We start from the raw sequence: 25,860 nt of genomic DNA on the forward strand, positions 1-25,860 counted from the left end.
GAAACGAAGAATAAATATTTAATATGAACTCACATTGAGCACTCTGTAGGGTTTACATATTTGATCTGTTCACCCTTGTGGAAACGTTCAAGTTTTTAGAGCAGCTCACCCCATGTGGAATTGTTCACCCTTCAGCTTTTTGGAGCAGTTTACCGCATGTGAAATTGTTCACCCTTGTCGAACCGTTCCAGTTTTTGGAACTGCTCATCCTTGTGGAACTGTTCAGGTGTTTGGAGCCGTTCACCTTTGTGGAATCGTTCAGGTTTTTGGAACTGCTCAACCTTGTGGAACTGTTCAGGTGTTTGGAGCCGTTCACCTTTGTGGAATCGTTCAGGTTTTTGGAGCTGTTCAGCCCATGTGGAATTGTTCATCCTTGTGGAACCGTTCAAGTTTTTGGAGATGCTTACTCTTTGTGGAATTGTTCACCCTTGTGGAACAGTTTGTTTTTGGAGCCGGTCACCCTTGTGGAAACGTTCACGTTTTTGGAGCTGTTCACCCCATGTGGAATTGTTCACCCTTGTGGAACCAGTTAGGTTTTTGGAGCAGTTTACCCCATTTTGAATTGTTCATCCTTTGTGGAACCGTTCAAGTTTTCGGAGATGCTTACTCTTTGTGGAATTCTTCACCCTTGTGGAACAGTTTAGGTTTTTGGATCCGTTCACCCTTGTGGAAACGTTCACGTTTTTGGAGATGCTCACTCCTTGAGGAATTATTCACCCTTGTGGAACCATTCACTTCCATCTGTGGATCTATTCAACCTCTGTGGGGCTGTCCTTGGCCCACTCCTTTCATTTACTGGATTTGTATTTCTTTCAGTTTTGGAGACTCCAGCATCATATGTGGGCATTACCACATGATGACATGGTTGCAGGCACCACCATAATCTGCTGCACTACATTTAAAGTCGGGTATGCAATGAAGGAAATTACATTAACTTCCTCCATCACATGGATGTATGCAACAAAAAGGTAACCAGTTGTGTCCACCTCTATTGTAACTGAAGTTGTTGTAAGTAATAAATTCCTATCTTTGATAATATCTGCATGTCATTGTTATTAAACACGCCCAGTTTAAATTAGCCACGCCCATAAATCATTTCCACCCGGCTACATTTGTATGCCACCCGGCTGGAAAAATTTTCTGGGGAGAACACTGAAACATATCCCTGATATAAAACCCTATAAGACCTAGTTGGTCCAGAGGAAGGCAAAAAAAACCCTGGTACAGTTTGCTTCAACTGGGGGAAAAAATTCCTTCCTGATTCCAGTAATCGGATGTTCCCTGGATCAACAGTCAGTGTTATTTTTACTTTAAAGCCTTAATACCCAGTTATATTCTGTACTTCTTGAAAAACATCCAGCTTTTTCTTAAAGCATTCTATAGTAGTTGCTGAAACTACTTTATGAGGGAGCTGATTCCACATTTTCACAGACCTCTCAGTGAAGAATCCCTTCCTTATCCGGAGCTTAAACTTCTTCAGTCGCAAAGATTGCCCTCTTGTTCCTTGTAATCTCAAAGTGAATAATGGAGAAGAGAGTTCTCTAGATGGACCGTTTATAAATTTATACAGGGTGATCATATCCCCCCCCCTTAAATGTCTCTTTTTAAGGGAGAATAGATTCAGTTCAGCTAATCTTTCCTCTTCAGCTTAGCTCCTCCATTCCTTTTATTAATTTAGTTGCCCTTCTCTGCAGTCTCTCCAATTCAGCAATGTCCTTTTAGTGAACTGGTGCCCAAAACTGGACTGCATATTCCACATGTGGTCTGACCAATGCTTTGTACCGGGGCAGGATAATGTCTCCATCTCTGCAGTCTATTCCTTTTTTAATACAAGAAAGTACTTTGCTAGCTTTAGATATTGCAGCTTGGCATTGCATGCTGTTATTAAGTCTATGATCTACTAGAACCCCCAGATCCTTTTCTATTTCTGACTCCCCAATGTATTCCCCTAGACAGTAGCAAGCATGCATGTTTTTAGCTCCCAAGTGCATAATTTTAATTTATCTATAATAAATGTAATTTGCCACTTGGCTGCCCAATCAAAGTACATCCAGGTCTGCTTGTAGATTATAGACATCCTGTATGGTCTTAGTTCCATTACATAGTTTGGTGTAGTCTGCAAACACAGAGATGGTACTTTTAATCCCAAACTCTATATCATTTATAAAGATGTTAAACAGTAAAGGTGCCAACACTGAACCCTGGTGTCCACCACTAATTACCTTAGACCAGGGGTTTGCAAACTCCAGCCTTTAGGCCAAATACGGCCTAGCCGGTAGTTTGTTACAGCCTAACGCCCCCTTGCCGATCCGGCCTAATGCTGGCAACTTGCGGCTCTGGAGTCATGGGTTGCCGGCAGATCAGCCAGGGGGCACTAGGAACTGCTGGAGCCTCCCCCTTGCAGTTGCTCCCCTATTTATCCCGGCGGGCATTGATACTTCCGCCACTGTGGTAAATAGGGAAAGCTCCCTAAATGTAAATCTCTCTCCTACGCGATGCATTCGGAGGAGAGGGATTTCACTTCAGGGGGTGGGCGGAGCCATCAGGGCAGGTCCGGCCTAGTGTGCTTCTGCCCACCCCATAAATGACCCAGTGGCCATAAAACTTTGCCGACCCCTGCCTTACACCATTCAGAGAATGAATTATTAGTTATAACTCTGGATGCAATCTTTAAGCCAGTTCTCTATCAATTTACAGATTGACTTTTCTAAACCTATCGACCCTAACCTGCATATTACCCGTCTGTGGGGTACAGTGTCAAATGCTTTAGCAAAGTCTTTATCCCCAGTTTCCAACCCAGCGACATCCTTTAGGGGCCTACATGCTCTGATATGATCTTTTTGCTATGTAATGCCTGTAATTCTTAGGATTAACTCCCGGGTATAATAATTATATTTATTATATCATAATCATTATATTATAATTATAAATCATAATTTTAAATCATAATTTTAAAAAATAATGAAATAGACCACGACAATGTAATTTATCAAAAAAATTTAAAAAAAAAAAAACAACACATTTTTAGTAGACAACCTGGGTGTGGTAGATTTTGAAGCAGAAAGTCCAACATCAGTCAGGACAGTAGAACCTGGTTTCTTTGCGTTTCTTCTTTCCTCTGTCATCGGTCTTTGAGCAGCAAACCACGCACATCCTTGTAGGTGCTGCCTTTTTCTGGGTTGGTGGGATGTATTCAATAAAGTGACGACCAGTCAGACGTTCTGGGTTGACAACGGTGAAAGCACAACGTCCAGGTCTATTCATAGCCACGGATGGTGTTTGGTGGTTCTTGACTATGGATTCGGAAAGTTGCAAAATGAAGTCTGAATGATTTTACAGGCCATTTTTTTTTTTTTTTGTATAGAATGTAAGCATTTCATATGCACTGCTCAACTACAAGCCTGAAAATCTTTTTGTAGTACTTCCTTTGCTGTTTCCTCATCGCTGGGTAGAATGTCATTGCTTGGTCAGCTCGGTCGACACCTCCCATGGTGTTGTAGTTACCACCCTGTGTCTTCATCACTTCTTTCCCACGTTTTGTGTGTCCCAGAACGAACGGTGGGGGCTTCATGAACAGTACTCATCAGGCACACATCTTTCTTGTCACGCCATCTCAGGGCTATCATCTTTCCTTTCTGCCAGGCAACAATTTCCCGACTTCAGCTTTCCTTTTGCAAACAGTGATCGCAGGTTGCGCCGGTTAGCCCTAACGGTTCCATAGGCATCTGTTCTGTGTTGCAGAAGGAACTCCTAAAGCTCAGGAGATGTGTAGAAGTTCACAGTTGTGACACAATAGCCCCGATCCATGAATGCCTCAATGAGTGATAGCACTGAAGATGTTGCCAATCCATAATGGCTGTATCTGGGGTTCATCTGTGTCCCTTTTCCAGTGTACAGTACCGTATTCAGATGTAGCCAGATGAGGATTCGCACAGCATATACGTTTTAAAGCCAAATTTTGCCCTCTTTGACGCAATGTACTGCACCCGGCTGAGCCTCCTCTTGTAAGCCATTAAACTTTCGTCAATGCTGACATCTCTTTCTGGCACATAGGTTTGCTGGAAATTTTGTAGAATCATCTGAGACACTTCCCAAATTTTCATCAGTTTTGGTGCAGGATGAGTAGTCTCATCAAATTCTTCATTGTTTGCGAAGTGCAGGTACTTCATGATGAGGGAAAAGCGTTGTTCTCGCATGACTGTGCCAAAGAATGGAGTGACAATCATTTTATTTTTTGACCAGTAACACTTCTTCATGGGTTTGCCCACAACTCCCTGCAGGATCACCAAGCCCAAAAATAGCCAAATATCATCCTTGGTCACAGGTTCCCATTTTCTGCTTCTTGCAAACCTCAGGTGTGGAGCACCCTGTTGTTGTCCAGCGTACCTGCACAAAACATCCAATAAAAATTTATTTTAGGATATGTTCTCTTATAGTGTGAAGGTTTCAAGTAATATGTTAGCAAACAGAGCAGCATATATGTTGGCATAAAAAAAATTAGCAAAAAAATTCAAAAAGTTAGCACTGAGCAGCACACATGTTGGCTGCTTTTTTTAAAAAAAACAAAAACACAAAGCATTATACATGTTTCACTATCGCTGCTTCCAAACTCCTCCAAATCAGTGCTTGCGCTGGCCAGATGCCTTTTGGATGCCATGTGGCCTCCAGCAATCAGTCAGGAAAAGTGATGAAATGATACATTCAGGAAGTGATTTATAAGTCATCAAAAGGTCAGGGCTAATAGTGGTCAAAATGTAAATCAGGGCACTGGGCAATGATGCTTCGTGAACTAAAATGTGTTTTTATACTTTTATTATGTGTTTTTGTAGTGTTTTTTACTGTAAAAAAATTTTTCATAGCAATCTGCTTTTAAATTTCCCGCCCCCACAATTCATCACTCCACTGCATCACCTGGAAGATGTCACATCTTGTCGGGTGATGCGATGGGGATGTCTCTGCCCCGTTCACTCCACTAAAACCACCAACGAAGCTGCTTGAATCACCTGGGGGCTGTGAGTGTCACATTCCCTGGGTGATGTGAGCAGCTATAGTAAATTCCAGATGTGATGCCAGCGGGAAATTTACTATTGGTGATCGCATCCGCAGTTAGATGTGATGCACCATGCAGAAATCCTGCATGGTGCATCGCATCTAACTGTGGATGTAAGCAGCTTTTAAATTTCCTGCCTGGCCACGCCCCCCGATGGACAGGCGCCCCGGCATCACAGCGGGATCGGCCTATCGCCACTGGAGCACAAGGCAGAGGTAAGGGGGACTTCCAAAGTTACCGCTTTTTGCAAGTTTTTTCCACCCCGAGTCACATTTGGGATTACCGCTAGGAGGGGGGGGGGGGTTAATTTATTTGAAAAAAATTTGGGGGTTTGCCTTTCCTTTGCAATCTGTCTTTGGTTTTGAAGTTTTGCACATTTTATCTTTTTTTGCATCTTTTGTTATATTCTTTATCGGTTTCGATTGATGAAGGTGATCTTTGATTTTTATATTTTTGGAATGCCCTTTTCTTGTTCCTTATGGCTTTTTTACCATCAGCTGTGAGCCACATAGGTTTTAATTTTAGCCTCCTAAACTTATTACTCATTGGAATCTATTTTACAGTTTTCTTTTGTAGAACAGACTTGAAACATTCCCATTTCTGTTCTGTGTTGTTTGAGTACAGTATTGTCTCCCAGTCCAAGTCACAGAGAGCTGCCCTTATTAAATTGAAAATTTGCTCTTAAAATTAAATGTTTAAAATTAAATTACTATCCTTTGTTAACATCAAGCATTGCATTTTTATTAAAGGCACTAAGCGCACTTTCACAGTTTAAGGTGACCACTGCCTTTTTTTTTCTTCAGTGCTGTAATATAGTATTCGCTCATTTAAGCTGCTTGATCTCTTAATTGCTCTACTCTCATATCACAGCTTTCTAACAGAACCTGTAAAAACTGAATAGTTCAGTCCAATCAGCTGTGTGTATGCTGAACATGGCTGGATATATTGTCATCCTTTCCCAGTCGTAATTCTTGCCTAGAAGGAGCAGCCCACTGATTTAGCCGCCTTTTTATATAATGTTAACAAATGTGGTGATGGATCCGCTTTAAGGGCATGATGCATGTATACATGTGTTAGCAAATGAGAGTGGGACTGCTAGTGTCTCGCTTTAATCCATGCTGAGCACTCATAAAGAGGGTGACAAGGAGGCTGCTTGTGCCCCGCTGTCATCCCCCCTGAACACCAGCGCCGCTAGTGACGGGTGGGAGGGGAGTCAAAAATGCTGGATAGAATCTCTGGAAAAAAGTTTCTGGGGAGAATTATGCATTCAATAGACTAATATTCCAATGTCTTAAAATGGTTATGCAGAATCAATTTTTTTAACATCCTTTTGTTCTCCTTACAGATGGGTCTGTGAGGAGATCCCAGACCTTAAATTGGCCATGGAAAATTATGTACTCATTGACTATGACACAAAAAGGTGAGTTGAACTATACATACTCATAAGTATTTTGTTGCAGTTTTCATCTCTTTATTGGGGTAAACCTCATTCCTGATGTTTATAGCATCCTCGGGGGGGGGGGACAACAACCCTTTTTGTTGAGCGTAAACAGTTGTGGCTCCCAAATACATTAATAGGAAGTAGTCTGCATTTCCTTGGGAAATATACTTGCATAGCTTTACCAGTGCTGCAAAAAAGAGGCTAACAGGTTGTATTAACCCTACTTTTTTTATGTCCTGCTGATTTGTCTGCCTTCAGTACTTGTCAATAGCCTGAACCCTGCCTACTGAGATTGAACCTAATGTATGCTGAGTTTGATTTATTTTCCCATCCCATGTTTACCATCTATGCTTCCTATAACGAGCGTTATTCAGTGTAATACATCTTATGTTTAGGCTACTTCAATTATTTAGATTTAATTGAACAGAAAACTTTATTATGCTATGCCTATAGTGGTTTTTGCAATGTAATTGATTGTCCTACTTGCATTTACTGGCACAGATACATCTATATAAATTAGGGAGAAAATGTTCACATCTGTAGATGGCCTGCATTCTTGAAAAGACAGAATATTTAGTATATAAGGTTTGTATAATCAGGGGGAGGTCATTATTTCAGAAAGTGACAGGCGATGTCCCTTCTTATAGTAACATGTCTTGCCTGCCTAAATGCTCTAGTTTCTGTCAAAAAGCTGAGCTGCACAAACGCAGCTTTTATTGCCAGAGATGCTTGGTATTCCCAACAACTTCTGCATATGCTGGGATGAATGAACACCTGTGCTAGAATTACGTTATCTTGGCACAGCCAATTAAGATGGCTGAAGATAATCCGGAAAAGGAAAAAAAGCAAGATGGCATCGTCCGTCACTGAAACATGGATGGATGAGTGGGCCTGGGGTTAGTTCTGCTTTAAAGTGAACCTAATGCTGCAGCATTTTGGGGAGATAGGGGAATCTGAAAGGGGGTTTTACCATTTATTTTAATTCTAAAATAAAAGTAAACACTTTAGTATTTGCTGTTACACTTTAAAGTAATAGGCTGTAGTTTCTATTAACTGAAAGTAAATCTATTTCCCTTAAGTAAAGGATAGGCAAAAGGGTGTGACTGCTTCTCCAACATGTGTAGGCACATGTGAGCAGATCCCACACCTAAAGCATTTATTTTGTAAACAGTACTACAAAACCCCCAATTTTTGGCTTTAAACATGTATGTCCTGGGATCACAAAGTACGGCAGCTAAAAGCAGATCGTAAACTAAACGGCTGCTGCCAAATCTGAGTCCACAAAATACTGTTCAAAGTTAACCTAATGACACATCCTATTGAAGAGACACTTTAATCAATAAACACTCCTCAGGCTGCCAATAAAAAAAATGTTTTCAACTGACACTCGGTGATGCTGTCCCTGCACAGTAATTTATCATTTCTTTGTACTCTCATGGACAGCTGCACTGAACTGTCTTTCCTGGCCAATCAATGTGTTTTCAACGAGTGTGAAATGTTAAGCATGCGTGCATGACAGCTATTCACAAAAGGCGTTATGTGTTGTTAAAGCAAGGTGAGCTCTTTAGTATGTGCTATTTTCAGGCATTTTATACATTTGAACAGACCTACAAATGCTACCAGGGAATGGTGCCTTTATATTCTTGTAATCACTGCCAGCAAGCTATCTCCTATTGGGAACTTTAGGGAAGTTAAAATGTGTTAGTATATTGAGGCAAGACATATAATTCCTGGGAAAAGCTGAAGCCAGGATCTCCTGGATATGCCAAGTACCACCTATTTCAAGTAATGTTGCACTTTGAACCCAACCCACTACTGCTCCTGGTGACTTTTTGTGGATTGTGGTGGATTTGGAAAAGTTGGATGCGAAGATCTTGGCTTTGGCTGGTGACAGGACCCTAGACCAATGGGCTGTTAACTCCAGGGGGCTAAAGAAATAGGTGGATGGGTGGCATAATGGGCAAGCATGCGCATACTTGCTGATCATGGTAAAAGGTCACCCACCTTTTCAATATGAGAGATAAAGTGGGGCAATGGATGCTTTTGCTTGTTTGACTCCTCTAGACTGGTTGTAATAGACTGTTATAGACTTCAACACACAGAGCCCTCTTGAACCAATACCAATAGTGTAGATTTGCCAAAGCTAGATCTTTTGATATAGTAATTTAACACCATACTTTATAGAAATAAAGAAAACAGGTGTTTTAAACTTTAAGATCGGATAACATACCTTTTTTTTTTTTTTTCAAACCCCACATCTATAAAAGTGCAATCGTGATCACAGTGCCATAATTAACCAATTGAATTCTCCATTTTTTAAAAGGAGTAACTGATCTGTATGTAAATAAGTGCACACTGTTCAGGGTTATCCCCAGGCCCTTTTAGCTGGGTGCATCACCCGGCACTTTTCAGCACCCACCCGGCTGTTTTTGGGTGGTTACTAAAGAGTTTTTGGCCACAATACAGGGGCTGCCACCCACCTACAATTTCTTCTCACCCGGCTTAAAAAAATTTCTGGGTTGAGCACTGCTGTTACAGTTTGTGCCAATATTTTCCTAGGGTATAGTGTTCTCTTTGCTATTGACGTGTGTTATCGTCATACTAAGTTCAAAGAAAGCCCTCAGAAAGGTGCAAGCCGATGGTTTTCCTAGGGCATTTTAAAAGATTGACAGGTTTTAAATTGCTCACTCCACTGTAGGAAAATAAGCTATACGTTGCTTGACTTTAAATGGCTGTAAAATTGTCCAAATAGGTAGCAAATTCAGCCAAAGAACTGACCATTTGATGATAAAAAAAAGCTTAATCACGAGATTTAAAGGTAACTCTTGAAACAGTTGGGGTCAGAGTGTGCATAAATAGGAATTGTTTCAGTTTTACCTGCAGGGGAGGCATACAAAGAAACAAGCCTTTACTGTTCATAAAGAACAATAGAACATAACTACAGTTTGCTCAGAAAATTTAGGAAAATATCTGGCTTGCTGGAGAAATGTGTTTTTATTGACTGATGAATTAGGATAAAATTGTGTAGATGTGGATACGTTGGGTGCAAAATGACACCAACTTGGTTTTAGGAGAAGAAATCTGCTGTAAAGCATGGTGGTAGTAATTCTTTTTTTATTTATAGTTTCCCCCTAAAACTATAGGGATTTTTCAGACAATCCAAAACTTCAGATCACTCCAATATTATTAAAAGAAAATATACTATTTTATTTACATCACTTGGGTGCTGCACGAGGTATGCCATATTGCCTATATATGCTATGTATGTTATGTCCTATATATGCTATATATGTTATGTTATGTTATGTCCTATATATGCTATATATGCCGTATGCCTAAAACTATAGGGATTTTTCAGACAATCCAAAACTTCAGATCACTCCAATATTATTAAAAGAAAATATACTATTTTATTTACATCACTTGGGTGCTGCACGAGGTATGCCATATTATTGCCTGGAGTTCGGAGGATTGCAACAGAAGAGTTTTCCATTTCTGTGAAAGCTCTTCTGCAACTACTAGCACAGATAGAAAAAGCAATAAAAACTGGAAAGGTTCTATTCATTGGAAATTTCAACTACCTGGACATTGACTGGAGTAATGGCACTACAGGAGCAGCAAAAGGGAGGAAATTTATAAATTTAATACAAGATAATTTTATGGTACAGTTTATAGAAGCCCCAACTAGAAATGATACTCTGCTGGACCTAGTTCTTTCTAACAATGCAGAGCTTATAACAAATGTGCATATAAAAGAGAATCTGGATAGTCTGAGGTGGAGCCTAAAGCCAGCAGCAGCAACGGAACAGAGCACCTGCGCCACCAAAGGAGAAAAACACCTGCAGCAGACAAGCTGTCACCCTATCAAAACCACCGAGCCTGAGAGAGGATACACCCACAGATCCAGCTAAGCCGTTTTTGAGTGCGCAGTGAGTTGCATTCCCTGACTTCGTTCCTCTTCTCACGAGCTGCCCCAGGAAGCTAGCGGCCATCTTGGATCCCTGAATCGCTGCATACAGTACCCTATCTGCAGAGCCACATGGAGCTTTGAATCTCCCCACTGAAAACGAGCCCAGGGCTGTGAGATTAGAAACCTATTGAACCTATACAAAGCTTTATCCATATGCTGTTTCAACATGTCAAACAAGCAGACCAGAATTGAAGCTGATGAGTTCGATCTAGGGGCCGAAAAAAGGTCCTCAACTATGCCTATGGTTAATAGATATAAGCCTCAAATTGTGTTCTTCCAGGAGACTCACTTTAGACATCAGAATATCAAAAAGTTAACATCTAATAAATATCCAACTGCATTCCACTGAACCAGTCCTCTTTCAAAATTCAAAGAAGTGTTAATACTGATTAACTGAGATAATGAGATAAGATAACTGATCCTGATGGTTGCAACCTCTTTTTAAGAGGCAACCTAGATCACAGACCAATTACTCTGGCTAACATTTATAGTCCAAATGTCAGGCAAACTATATTGTTCCAAAAAGTGTAATGAATTCTTCAAGGCTTTGCTAAAGGTTTGCCTTTACTTGGTGGTGATTTTTAATGTCCCCCTTATCCATACTCTAGATTCTTCTACAGGAGCAGCTACCTTAACCTTCAGAGCTCTCCATGCTATCAGGTCATCTCCATCTGCTCTGATGTTAACATAATACTTGGAGAACAATTTACCCGAATACAGAGGATTACACATTTTTCTCCCACCCACATAACAGATATTCACGATTGGACTATTTTTTTCTATCTCAGAGATCTTGGTTATCTTACTAAAGCTTCCATAGAACCAATAACCACGTCAGATCACGCCCCGATTACAGTTACAATATCACTCTGAGGGTGTGGCCAAACAGAAATTTTGAGGACTTACCTCATCTCTGTTGGGCGATATCGCTGTATTTATTGATGTGAAGACAAAACTGTAAGAATATTTTCCACTTAATGCAAACCTGCACACAGATTCCGCTATATCATAGGCAGCCCATAAAAGTGTAATTAGGGAATCTTTTTTGAAATGGACAACCAAATTAAAAAAAAAAAAGAGAACAGGAAACCTCTTTTTGTCAAACAAGATCCAAACCTTAGAAGCAGCCCATAAAGGTTCACAGGCAGAAAAAACTGAACACTTAACAGAGCTGAGACAAAAGCTGAAAGAGACACTTTTCGTTCAAGTTAGACGCTCATCCATCTCATCTTCCAAGTTCTTTTATGAACATGCCAATAAGAGTGGTAGATATCTTGCTAGAGCATTGAAGGTGAAACAAGCCCGAAATAATATTGTGCAGGTAAGAGATAAACATGGTGGAATTTATTCGAAATTGGATGAGATAGCCAAACCAATTCCAAGCTTACTACACCTAGCTGTACAATATAGAGCCGTCCCAACAACCAGAAGGGGAACTGAATGATAGGCAAACAGCTTTATGCCCAATTTTAGAGAAATATGTCCCATGTAAAATATCAGCTGAAAACGTGCAACTGCTTGAAAAAACAATCTCGGACCTGGAATTTCAACAAACTAAAGCAATTGAAACCAGGACTGGTTCTGACTACCCAGTATTAGAAACACTTTGCCTCTATTCTATCCCCCCTTTTCCCGGCACTATTTACCTAATTTGTGAAAGACAAAAATCCACTTCTGGAATTCTTAGAAGCCCATATCTGTCATACACAAAGGAGGAGAAGATGCATCCTGCTGTAGCAATTATAGACCCAGATCATTGTTGAATGTTGATATAAAGATATTTGCAAAGATATTGGCGAATCGTCTAATTACTCTCATCCCACAACTTAAAGATCCAGATCAAGTTGAATTTATTCCAGGTAGAGAATCCAGGAATATTACCATCAAAGCTCTCTTATCCTGACGTACTGGGCTCAGAAATCAAACTATCAATGCTTTTTCTTATCTATGGATGCAGAAAAGGCATTCGATAGGGTTAGCTTGAGATTACATGGCAACAATCCCAATCTTCCTCCCTGATTCTTTTGTCAGATCTGTACTTTCATGTTTTAGAACGTTTCTCTGGGGACAAAAACCCTCTAGGACAGAGTTTTGCCCTCTAGCAACAGCGAAAAACAATGAAGGCATAAGACTTCTAGACATTGGAAAATATTACTGGGCTTGCCATTTTGCTAGAATTGTTGATTGGTGTGCAAATTTCCATTCCAAGGACTGGGTTAATTTGGAACAAGTTTACTCCAAGGCACCCATGAGCTTTGTCCCATGAATTCTGATGAAAAACGTAGACCCCATCTGCTCATTGGTACCTCCCTGATAATCTTTATGCTGTCATTGCAAAGATTTAATATTTCATCCGCTCCAAGTCCTCTCACCCCAGTATGGCATAACCCCAAGTTCCCACCTGGTTTAGCCCATGATTTTCTAAAATCCTGGCGACATGACCAAAAACTTTCAGCAGGCCCTTTTTTTTTTTTTTTGTTAGGGGCAGGTTTAAAGACAAACAAGTCCTACAAGCCGAAAAGGAGGACTCTCCAATACCTAGGTGTTCTTATTTACAACTAAGACACTTTCTCCACAACTTGAATAGGGAGGGCTAGACAACTTACCACAGGTTGACTCATGCCACACACAGGTCAGCCTTCCTCTCACAGCACCCACTGACATCTGGAACAGTTCCAGGAAGCAGGCACCAGAGACATCTCAACGTGTATTTAGTGTAGCAAGCAAGACCTAACAGCTCTTTCTGGAGAACAGCGCCATCAAAACATAAGTGGTCAAACAGTGTACTACAGTCCCTGTACTGAAAATGCACTCCGAAATTCATGCCGGAAAAGTGATGGAACCTGATTATCGATGGCCAGATTTTCGATTGTCTACCTTTTCCTTTTAAAATTATGTGCTTCCACAAGCCCAGTAAGACACGCAATCGCAAACAACCTTTCAGACCGTTTTCGTAAGCAATGGGAATCTGATTTGGAATCAGAAGTAAACAGATGGACAGTGAATTAGCAGTAGATATAATGTACTTGGACTTTGCTAAAGCATTTGACACATTACCCCACAGACGGCTAACATGCAGGTTAGGGTCAATAGGCTTAGAAAAGTCAATCTGTAAATGCATAGAGAACTGGCCTAAGGACTGCATCCAGAGAGTAGTGACTAATGATTCATACTCTGGATAGTCTAAAGTTATTAGTGGTGTACCCCAGGGTTCAGTGTTGGCACCTTTACTGTTTAACATCTTTATACATTTATATAGAGTTTGTGATTAAAAGCACCATTTCTGTGTTTGCAGATCATACCAAACTATGCAATAGAATCAAGTCCATACAGGATGTCTATAATCTACAAGCAGACCTGAATGTACTGTTTAATTGGGCAGCCAAATAACATTTAATATAGTTACATGTAAAGTTATGCTTTTGGGGGCTAACAACATCCATGCTTCATATGGTCCAGGGCAGGGGTGTCAAACTCAGGCCTGCGGACCAAATCTGGTCCTCAATAATTATATTTGGGCCACAAGAAAATACCAAATGTTTACTAGAGCTGTCCTGCTGGTAGACAGTGCATGCACCGCTAATACTACAAATCCCAGAATGCTCTGCTGGGGTGTCAATCAGGACCCACAAGCACTCTCTCTCCCCTCTGTTGACTTTCATTCGTGACCTTCCTCAATTGTAGATATTTTTTCAATAAATAGCAAGGTCGGCCTGCGATTTTGTCCAATTTTTTAATTTTGGCCCACTCTGTATTGGAGTTTGACACCCCTGGTCTAGGGGGAATACGGTTGAGGGGTTCAGAAATGGAAAAGCATCTGGGGTTTCTGGTAAATCATAGATTGCTTCATGGAATTTTTTTTCCCTGTTGAAGCAAATTGTACCAGGGTTTTTTTTTGTTGCCTTCCTCTGGACCAGGTTGCAATGAAAGTCACACTTGGAAAAAGTTGGTTCTATTGATTCAGCACAATAAAACTATGTCTTTTGACAAACTATATCTCTTGAAAAAGCAGAATTTTTTTTATTGCTGGGTGAGGGGAAGCTGTAGCTGGATGGTCAAAAAGTGGACGGGCCACATTTGATATTTTCCTAACAGTTTGTGCTATAGGTATTTAGTAACCTTATTAACTGTGGCAGCTTTCTACTCTCCTCACTATACTTTTGTTTCAGTTTTGTCCACCCCCTTGGCAATTGTAGATTTTTTGTTTCGGCTTTGATATTAATGCCTGTTTTTACTTTGTTCTGGTCATGTTTTTTCTCCACTCATCTGTTTGACTAGAGTTATATATCTCACTTTTTCGTTATTGTGTTTTATAGTTTTGAGAGCATGCAACGGCTTTGTGAAAAGTACAACCGAGCCATTGATAGTATACACCAGTTGGTAAGTTTTTGGTTTTTGTGGCCTTACTGTATTGCCTGAATCCTTTTACCCAACTTTCCTTTTTTCCCAAAATTTTTTTATTAGTGTTGCAGCAATATAAATTAACACATGTTCTACATTTCTAAATGGTTATTCTGCAGTTGCCATGTTAGCATAAGTTTTAATGCAATGGCGAAAAACTACCCTTTTACTGATTTAAAATGCATTTGGTATTTGGCTTTTAGACTATTGTAAATGTTAGTTTAAACTGCTTTTACTAAATGTTCGTGATTGTTCACAAAATTGTAGGTATGATTTCTAATTTTACCAGTTCTGTTTTAGTGGTTCAGCAGATTGTATTTAGGTGGTCTATGGAAACATTCAAACTGGCCTTTAGAAAGTAGTTTGTCTTGAACCTGAAGTCCTACACATACCAAAAGGCTTTGTGCTGTGTTGTGTTGTGTTGACGGGAGCTAGCTTGTTATGCTACACATCACCATGTCTGTTTACAGTGTTGGCAAAAGGTACATCCGCTGCCTCCCAGCATGTACCTGTACTGATTTCCAGACTTACTAATGAACTGCCCTACAGTTTCTATAACTTCTAAAAAGCTGCTTAATATGTTCCTAGCAAGGATGCTTGTATGGTCTTATTCACATTCTCTCCCCTCACATACCCTCCCTCTACTTCTCTCTTGCACAGTACTGCCTGCATGACCTTACTGCACTTTTTTTTTTTTTTAATTCGCTCTACTCATTCTTTTAGGATGACTGGGGAAAGGCATATTAATATTAATAACTAAGGGTTCAGCAGCCTTTTTAGACAGCATATACTGTTTATATGCTCTTTTTGATAATTTTTTTTCCTCTCTTAGTGGAAAGGCACCACTCAGCCAATGAAATTGAATACCCGCCCGTCCACAGGTCTCCTGCGCCATATTTTGCAGCAAGTCTACAACCACTCTGTTACTGACCCAGAGAAGCTTAATAACTATGAGCCATTTTCCCCTGAAGTGTATGGCGAAACATCTTTTGACTTGGTAGCTCAAATGATAGATGAAATAAAGATGACAGAGGATGATCTTTTTGTTGACTTGGGGAGTGGTAAGTACATTGCATTATAGTCAACTGTATAGTGCAAGTGTAGTCTCACTGTTAGAAAAGATGGTTACACCCTTACCCTAAATCTTTCCAATCTATGCATTTTTTTTAGTTGGTATAATTATTTGACGCTTACTACATGTTTAAAGTTCTTTATGCACATGCCTAGAAAATGAAGGGCTTCATGGTGTGTGCAAAAGCTCATTAAGTCATATTGAAATGATGCAGGAAGGAATTCCATGAAACTGCATACGTTTTTATTACAATGACTTCATGACAGTAGTGGTTACTGAGCTGGAGTAGATTGCAAGAACCTCTGCAACTTGGTTTTAGCAATCGCTTTAATGGTTGAATGTTCAGCTCTTCTTTTGCTTGCAGATATGCTTGCTTCCTTTCTAAGTGATGACATTTTAGAGTTACTGATTCAAAAATTCTTTTTCCCCTATCCTAGGTGTTGGGCAGGTTGTTCTACAGGTTGCTGCAGCCACTGGAGGAAAACATCACTATGGAGTAGAAAAAGCTGACATTCCAGCCAAATATGCAGAAGTAAGTCTTGAATGATTTTGTCTGTGGTAGGCTAATTGAGAAAAACCATCAACTGTGTGTACTTAATACGGTGTCTGATACCCTAGTAATAGTAAATGTGCTACTTGTACTTTATCTGTGGAATGATGTAGTTGTCAAACCTACTTTGAAGCAGGTTTGGCATCAATACTTTATCTCCTCCTATAATTCTAAAAGCTGACGTTACTTGATGGTATTATCATAGCTAGTGTTGCAATGATGGGTATGGGTAAAAAATTTGTTTGGGGCTTATGATCAGTGTTGGGTTACAGGTAATGTGTACCTCGGACCCCCAGTGCGAGCAAGCGATTCCACATGACTCCCAGTAGGTGGCATCTTGCAAGTTCGGCTGCACACTGTTCTTAACCAACATTTGCATATTTAACATTGGGCGACAGCCAGTGATACTAAACCATTCTCTGCTCTACCCATTCATTCACTGTTGGGCTTGCCACAGGTGGACTGGTACAATGTAATATCTTCCCTGAGGCAGTGGTTCATTGCTGTGATGAAACCCCACAGCCAGTTTGAACCTACAGTGGCATCAGAATGTACTCAGCCTGATGCCACAATCATTAAATTTTTTTTTTTTTTTTTTTTTTTTGCATTTATCTACACTTACTACCCCATAATGACATAAAGTGAAAACAGAATTTGGGACAATTTAGTAATTTACTAAAAAGAAAAAACTAAAGGTCCAGCTGACAATGAGCAATAACCAAGCCATGAGGTTATAGGAATCGTCTACAGCAGTGGTCCCCATCTTGTGGTCTGCGGCTCTGGCCAGTGGACTTGGGTGGCGCACTGGTCAGTGCACTTGGGGGGACGCAGACCATGTCTCCTGTATGCATCGCAGGCTCAGGGAGGTAGGTGGGTTGTATCTCTGGACACAACCCACCCATTCTTCCACCACAGACTCAGACCTGTGATGGGCGAGTGGGTGGGTTCTGGCATCATGACGTCATTCTGGGGGAAGTTTCTTCCCCTTTGTTACACTTGGCTCCTCACGCATGCGTGGTCCGAAGTACGTAAATTTAGTGGTCTGTGACGTCCAAAAAGTTGGGGACCACTGGTCTAAGGAGCCCATGGTCTGAATACTTAAGTAAATGTGGTATTTCAGTTTAGTCTTTTTAATACATTTTTTAAATTGTTTAAATTTTTTTTTTACTTTTTCATTATGGGATACTAAGGGTAGATTATTGAGGGGAAACAAAAATTAGGTTGCAATTAGGAATCAGATTGCAACATAACATTGAAAAAAGTAAGAGGGGGTCTGAGTACTTTCTGAAACCAATGTAACCCTTAGAGATTTAGATAAGTGTAAGAATTTTTCAAGTGATCATTTCAACTAGCGATTGGACAAGTATATTATCAGCAATGAATATCTTCATATTTCTTTAATAACAGATGCACTTTTACAGCAAAAGACATCTTTCATGTGTCAAAGGGCTGATTTGCACTGATTTAGTCTTAGTCTAGTTCACTGCAAAATGAACTCCGAATTGCTTTGTACTGAGCATGGTTTTAGCTGTATAGTTATACAACCGTGGAAATTAATCTTCTATCTCCTTGATAAAATAGCCCTTTCTTGTCTGTTGAGCCATGTGATATGTTCTGTCACATGGCTCAACAAAAAGTTAAAAATAAAGTAATGCAAAAGTTATACTAAAGACCAGTTTTAATGACAAGGATTTAGGATTTTACTCTTTTAATAGACAAAGTGCAGTTTTCTGTACTTTTGACTGCTGTCAAAAGTACAATTTTCAGTTAATTCACTCAGTCTTGGGCAGAGACTTTGCTTGTTGTTTTGGTTAACAGTTTGTCAAATTAGCTTTATATTACTCTGATGTGGAAGGTAACAAGATACCCTCAGAGCAGGGTTTTTTTTATTTTTGCAAACCTAAAATCATTAATAGTGATAATATTGGTAATATTTGTATAATTGTTTCCAGTTTCATTGTGACCTAAAAATTGTTTATTGTAGACCATGGACAAAGAGTTCAGAAAGTGGATGAAATGGTATGGGAAGAAACATTCAGAATATACAGTAAGTGCATACAAATTTTGTTTAAAAGTGTTGGGAAACATTTAAAATGTCTTGGTGTGATACTTTTACATGGGAAAGCTGTATTTGCTTAATTTAATCTATTGCATATTAAATCAGTTGACTGTATTTTGTATACTTTATCAAGAGTATAAAAAATTGAGTACATAGAAATGTGATATACCTCAAAAATTAGTTGAGGATTCACACTATAAATATAAGGTTCCCATTACATTTCTATGTTGAAGGCACATTTTACAAGAACTCTATATAATGTGCATTTTACTGGAAACCTTAAACACGAGCTTATCTCTATATAAAAATGTGCAGAAATTGGCTTTTTTTTTTTTTTATAACCTGCTTTAACTCGGCTTTCATGTTATGTTTCCAATTATTTAAATATCACTTGGCACAATAAGCAAGACATTTTGTAAACAATTGTAAAGAGAAGGAGTCAGTTGAATTGCACACTCTAATGTATAGGATAGCAGCGGTGTCTGTAGTTCATCCAAAGGTTAAAGATTTAACATACCAGCTTTCTGGACATATCATTTTTTTACCTATACTACACATGTTTATGTTAAACATTAAAGAGGAACTATACTCAAAAACTTGTCTTTCAATTATTATTTTTCACTTACGTGCACTAAAATGTCAGTCTTCCCTGGTGGCACTGGCTGGGTCAGCTTGTATCTATGCAGTATATCTCTTGTATCTATGCAGTATATCTCTTGTATCTATGCAGTATATAATGATTTGTGAAGTGTTTGTTCACGTTCTCTTCCTCCCCTGACCTCCTCCACCCACTCCCCTTCCCTCTCTTTCTGCATGCAGAGCTCACAGGCTGAAAGAAGCAGGAAGTGGCTACAGACAGAGCAGAGTGTCATGAGTTTCAGGCAAATATGCATAATTAGGGCAGTGGGAGGGGATTAGAAACACTCCCACCACAGATGGCATTTCCCAGATTGCAACTCTCCGCCTAGGCGGTGGAGAGACCTGGGGGCGTGGCAAGAACTAGTTTTTGATGTTTAAAGGTAAAAGCAAGCTGAAAAAAAAGTATTCAGATGATTATATCATTGGCGTATGTTATCCGCAAGCCGAAGTTGATTTTGTGAGTATAGGTACGCTTTAAGACAGTTACATTTTACATTTTTTTTTTTTTTTTTTACCATTGCAGGGGTCTGCCATTGTGCAAGGTCACAGCTTGGATATCAACAAGCCAGGGAAATTATTGTTGCATGTTGTGAGATATTATGTCCTCAATGAGCATTAAATGCTCATGCTCTGTTTAGCAATTGTGAATATAGTAATTTTTATCAGTTCTGACTTAATTTTTTTTTTATATCTTGACTTTCTAAAAAAAAGATTTTGTTTTATTATATTTAGCTGGAACGTGGAGACTTTCTGTCAGAGGAATGGAGGGAAAGGATAGCCAACACAAGGTGCCTATTAGCATTGTATATTCCCAGCCTTTTTGTTTCTTATAATTTAGCTATGCTTGGGTAGTGTGACACCTTTGAAATAGTATTTGTTTGCTGTGCTGTTCCTTGTCCCTTTCTAATTGCAATCACAATTCCCTGGGCTGTTGTGCAGTAATGTGTTTTGTACTAAGGCAAGCCCACTTGGTATAATTCCCTAAACATATTTGTTTTTTTTTTTTTATTTTTACTCATAATATTGCAATATACAGCTTGTTTGTTGTAGTGTGCTGCAGTGCTGGCATTTTGGCTGCCACTGGGGTGCCAATAAATTGTGACACTGCAATACACCACACCATTGGCCCACGCACTACCATAAGGAGCTATAATGTGTGATGAAACACTAATTTTACCTCACTACTATTTTACCACACTGCATAAGTTCTGTGTGTATTTATTTGATCACCTCCTTAATGTTAGTTATATTAATGTTAGTTAATATTCCTTAGTTTAAATGTAGAGTATGTTCCTGATTGATAGTTGATTTAAAGTGCTTGTTAACAATATGGTATTGCTTTTTAGTTAAGAATTGTCTGAACACAGGATGTTTTTTTTTTTTAATATTTGTGATATGTGTAAAGTTTACATAGATTCTATGTATCTCAGTCATATGGATAATTGCACGTAAAAAACTACATTTAACAATATGGTAAAGTACAACTGCCCAAAATTTAAATTTTTCCATTTTGGATAGTTCTAGGAAAAATGCATACCTAATTGACCTTGTTGGGTCACAGACCACAGTAAAACCTGGTGGGCTCTAAAAACATTTTTTTTTACATAAAATATGTAGTAAAGTTTATTTTTTTTTGCAGTCTGCATGACTGAGTGTAATATTACATATTACTGACTTACCTTTCCCTGTACCCTGTCATTTAAAAGTATTTGATTATGTATTTTATTCAATACTGGGGTACTGATTGGATTAATGCTTTGATAATTGCTGTGCTGAATCTTAAAATGCTTTGCAGCTTTATTTTTTTTTTATTCACTCTATAACTGGGAGCCTGTAGTTGGTTGGACAAAACATCATGGTATTTCCAGAAGTAACATTACTGTTATCTTGCAGTGTTATTTTTGTGAATAATTTTGCCTTTGGTCCTGAGGTCGACCACCAGCTAAAGGAGAGATTTGCCAACATGAAGGAAGGTAATGTATTGATCTACACACCTCCACAGTGAGGAACATCTTCCATATGTTGGGTCTTTGTCTAGCAATTTTGCAATGTATTTGTGCTTATGTTGTTGTTTTATTTAGTTAGCTCATTGTCTAAACAATTGTTAACATGTATATAGAACTACCGTGTTTCCCCGAAAAAAAGACAGGGTCTTATATTTGTTTTACCTCTGAAAATCGCATTAGGGCTTATTTTCAGGGGATGTCCTTTTTTTCTCATGTACAAAAAAATCTATATTCATGTAAAAAAAATCTGTATTCATGTACAAAAAATATATATAATGGTTTGATTTACCATTTTGTGTGTGTGTATAAATATATATATAATGTATGTGTACGTACGCAACATAACAAGAAAATGTGCTGACATTTAACATATGACTCATAGAGTAACATGCAGAAACAAAACTTCTAAAGCTTCGTTGAACGGAGCCAAACGGTAACCAATATAAATCGGAGTAAAGGCAAAAAAAAATCAATCAATAAAAATGCATTGCTTCTAATGAATGAAATACTAGCAGGGACCATTTGAAAAAGAGAATCCACCAACCTCTTATTTGTAGTGTCACACCAGAGTACGGGTTAATTAACCCTGCAATTTCTTCACCCCTTGCTCCAGTGCTTTGAAAATCTCTTGCTCTCTCTGCTCTCTCCTTCCTCTTGGTATTTCTCCATGCACCACGTGACCACGCCCTCCAAAGAAGCCAATAGGGCTTACTTTTGGGGGAGGGCTTAAATTTCACCCTTGCCATGGTTAGCATGCTAGGGCTTACTTTCAGGGTAGGTCTTTTTTTCGGGGAAACACGGTAAGTAGTAATGTTTTGTATAGAAAAGCAAGAAACGGTTTAGTTATGGAATTTAAAATGCTCTTCTGGCTTTTTACCATCCCACCCCAGATGTCAACTTGCATGTTGCAGTTTGCTGCAGTGTTGTCATCCCGCAGCTGAAACCTCATTTTGTGCCAGCTGTGGAGGATGGCCAATAGGACACTGGGGATCTACTACACAGTGAGCACATTGTAACAGGGAACAGCTCTGGGATACTGGTGAAAATATGTTCAGTGAGAAGGGGGTGATAGAAAAGTTACTGTGTCTGTGAAATATTTGCTTCTATGCTGTTTGAGGATGCTGGCAGATTAAACATTAGAAATGCATTAGGTATTGTTACTTGAGTTGCAAGTCGCAAAGCACATGCTATCAAAATCATAGTAATGATTATACTTCAGAATAATTTGCAGTGTTTGCTGGTTAGCTCAAGAAAAAATTGAACGTTAACTAGGTAGTTGTAGTTTTGTCCATTTGTCAAAGACCAAATAATTCTTAAAATAATTGTTAATTTTAGTTGGGAAGTTTAAATAAACTGTTAACATTTTTTGTTGGATGATAGGGGAGGACATGGGCACACAAGTTAAAGTACTGCTGTCAATGTGCGACTTTGTTTTTTGTATATGTTTAAACCATTAGGCTGTCTTTGCATGTATTTACTTTGGGATTGCATCTTTTGTATCTGTGCAGCTTTTCTTTCTGCTAACTTTTTCATTTTATCATCTTCCTATGCACTATTCATTGTCCTTATCTGATATTTTCAGTTTATAGGAATATTTACCATTTTATATTATGAAGTTGAATGAAGTATATTTGTTATATTTCACTACTAATCCCAAATCATTGGTAGTCAGTGTTATTGCCTTGCAACGTTTAACCTATCCTGGTCACCTTTTTAGAATCCTTACAGAGGTCATTTCAAGATCGGGAATGGTAAATGTATAGGCTGCACAGTTTCTAATATGCAAAATCTCACTGTTTTGTTGTGATCTAAGAGGATGAAAAAGCTTTTAGATAAAGTTTTGTCTTTTACTATTTTGCAGTTTCACCCTTTGATTAGTATGTTTGCAAGCTTATGTTTGCTGTATACATTTCAGGTGGAAGAATTGTGTCCTCCAAACCCTTTGCACCGCTTAACTTTCGAATTAACAGTAGAAACCTCAGTGGTGAGTCAATTTCTTGTTGCTATTTTGAAAAATGCTTGTGAGTGTTTTTACCCCAGGATGCCTGGTGTCTGCTGACAAACCATTCCTAATTTATTTAATTAAAAACGGAATATACCGTATTTTTCGGACCATAAGACGCACTTTTTTTCCTCCTAAAGTGGGGGGAAAATCAGGGTGCGTCTTATGGTCCGAATGCAGAGGTACAGGGGCATATTTTTTTACTTACCTGTGTCCCCGCCGGTCCTCTGTCTGTTTTCCTCCTGTGTTCCAGCATGCGGCACTTGTGCCCGCCCACGAAGGCGCCGCCGATTGATTTGATGAATGCTGATCGGCGCCGCCTTCGTGGGCGGGCACAAGTGCCCCACGCTGGAACACGGGAACACAGAGGAGGAACACAGACACTGGCTGCTGTCAGCCTCTGTCTGTTTTCCTCCTGTGTTCCCCTGTGTTCCAGTGTGGGGCACTTGTGCCCGCCCACGAAGGCGGCGCCGATCAGCATTCATCAAATCAATCGGCGCCGCCTTCGTGGGCGGGCGCTGGAACACAGGGGAACACAGGAAGAAAACAGACAGAGGCTGACAGCAGCCAGAGTCTGTGTTCCTCCTCTGTGTTCCCCTGTGTCCCAGCGTGCGGCACTTGTGCCCGCCCATGAAGGCGGCGCCGATTGATTTGATGAATGCCGATCGGCGCCGCCTTCATGGGCGGCCACAAGTGCCGCACGCTGGATCTCAGGGGAAATCAAATGAATTTTTTTTTTTCTTGTTTTCCCGTGCGGAAAACCTGGTGCGTCCTATAGTCCGGAGCGTCTAATGGTCCGAAAAATACGGTAAATCTGTTGTAAGAATTCCATTTATAGTAGTGTTTCTCTGTGTTTAGCCCAAAGGAAAGGGTTCATTATCAGTTATGTGTTTTTGGATGTGCAGTTTTTTTCCTTTAAAACGTTTCCTGTTAATATTTTCAGATATTGGCACTATAATGAGAGTAGTTGAACTATCGCCATTGAAAGGTTCTGTCTCTTGGACCGGCAAGCCAGTTTCCTATTACCTGCACACCATAGACCGGACTTTAGTGAGTTACCTTCTGATTTCTTCTTTTCATGTTGTGCATTTCATATTTGATATTTGATTCATATTGCTTTTAGAACACTTACGTGAAAAATCACAATTTTTTTTGACTACCTCCTTGTACTGTGTTAAGATGCTTCTAGCAGCTGTTGAATTCCTATTCATTTGTTTAGGAAAAGTATTACTAAAGCAAAAAAAGCCTGTGTTTTCTGCCAGTGTTATACTTTATCAGAAAGGACTATGTTTGAATCCGAGTTGTTGCACTAAAAAATACTTTTTACTATAAAGAATATTAAGCAGTTATGCTTTTAAAATATGGATTACCTAAAAATGTTTCTCATAACAATGGACTTAACCTTTTATTCTCTTCTGTACAGCTTGAAAACTACTTTTCCAGTCTGAAAAACCCAAAACTCAGGGTAAGTTGGAGTTGTCATTTATTTATTTTGTCTCTAGTATATTGCTAAGACTTAATTTGTGCTTGGTAACATTGATCCTCACTGGCTTTTTAAATATTTGGGACCAGGAAAGCTCTGTTGCAAAAAGGGATAGCAGTATGAACACTGCCAGGTTTTACTTTTGTTTAGTTAAGAGATTTCCCCTCATTTTTAGTTCCAGCTCAAGCTTTTACCAGACAGGAAACAAAGGAAAATCTGTTACAGGGAAAACAGATAGGCTTGAGGAGGCCAAGGGGAATCATAACAGAGGACAGTAAAACGTGACTAAGGTTCTAAACCTTCCACATACTTCCTAAAACTAACAAAAAAGGTTTTGGTTATAGATGTACTTTAATATTTTAATTAACACTAATTAAATTTTGTTTAAGGTTTTAAGTTATTTTTTTTTAGTAGCAAAGTGTTAGCAAAAACAAAAAAATGTTTTCTTTCCTACCAAGGAGGAACAGGAAGTGGCAAGAAGAAGGCAGCAGCGTGAAGGAAAGAGCAATACCACAACACCTACAAAAATTCAGGAGATTAAGGTAAACTTTTTTTGTAAGCATTGGAATAAACAATATGTGATCCTTATTACCTTACCTAGTGGAGGGATGGCAAGATGAAAGAAACCTGAACGGGCTACTTTCTGCATTCGGCCATGCTTGATTTCACTGTTTGATTGTGTTACAAATATTAAATGGCTAGCTAAACTGAGGCACTGGAGTATTTTACATGGAAATACATTTTCTGTGTTTTTCCTGGATTGCCGAGGTGTCACTGTGTATATAGTGAGCTTGCTGTGGTGAATTGCTCGTAGCAACAGGTTTACAGCAGTTTATTGAGGCAACACATAGTTAGTTTTCAGCAAAACAAAGTTCAGGCTTCTGCCTGGGTACTTTATTGTAGCACAGGGGTGCCAGTTAACACCATGTTAAACAAAAACAACAAAACAAGTCTTAGCCTGACTGGGCTCTAACTACCCCTTTGGTAGTTCTCTCCCTAGCTAATCGAGGAGTACAAAACAAGGAACTCCTTTCCTTTTCAATTTTGATTTCTTCCACCTTATTGACCGTTGGTCTTATAAGACATTTCCCAATGGTGTAATCAAGGTAACAGGCCTCTTTCAGGCCTATGGCACAAGTTTTCTGATTTGCTGTCTACCACTGACTGTAACCTTGAGGAGGTGATTT

General features: G+C 39.3%; 1 protein-coding gene across 1 annotated transcript in view; it reads left to right on the plus strand.

The window, feature by feature from the left end:
* The window catches only part of DOT1L (DOT1 like histone lysine methyltransferase), a 111,797-nt gene that overhangs the window by 48,815 nt on the left and 37,122 nt on the right, over positions 1–25,860 (plus strand). The window contains exons 3-13 of the mRNA XM_072404861.1: positions 6,396–6,470; positions 14,778–14,841; positions 15,695–15,923; positions 16,372–16,466; positions 18,469–18,531; positions 19,915–19,970; positions 21,076–21,155; positions 23,104–23,172; positions 24,134–24,240; positions 24,614–24,655; positions 25,132–25,215. Coding sequence (XP_072260962.1) covers positions 6,396–6,470; positions 14,778–14,841; positions 15,695–15,923; positions 16,372–16,466; positions 18,469–18,531; positions 19,915–19,970; positions 21,076–21,155; positions 23,104–23,172; positions 24,134–24,240; positions 24,614–24,655; positions 25,132–25,215 — 964 coding nt within the window. The remainder of the gene's footprint in view (positions 1–6,395; positions 6,471–14,777; positions 14,842–15,694; positions 15,924–16,371; positions 16,467–18,468; positions 18,532–19,914; positions 19,971–21,075; positions 21,156–23,103; positions 23,173–24,133; positions 24,241–24,613; positions 24,656–25,131; positions 25,216–25,860) is intronic.

The sequence above is a fragment of the Pyxicephalus adspersus genome, chromosome 3, assembly GCF_032062135.1.
Source record: "Pyxicephalus adspersus chromosome 3, UCB_Pads_2.0, whole genome shotgun sequence".
NCBI lineage: Eukaryota > Metazoa > Chordata > Amphibia > Anura > Pyxicephalidae > Pyxicephalus > Pyxicephalus adspersus.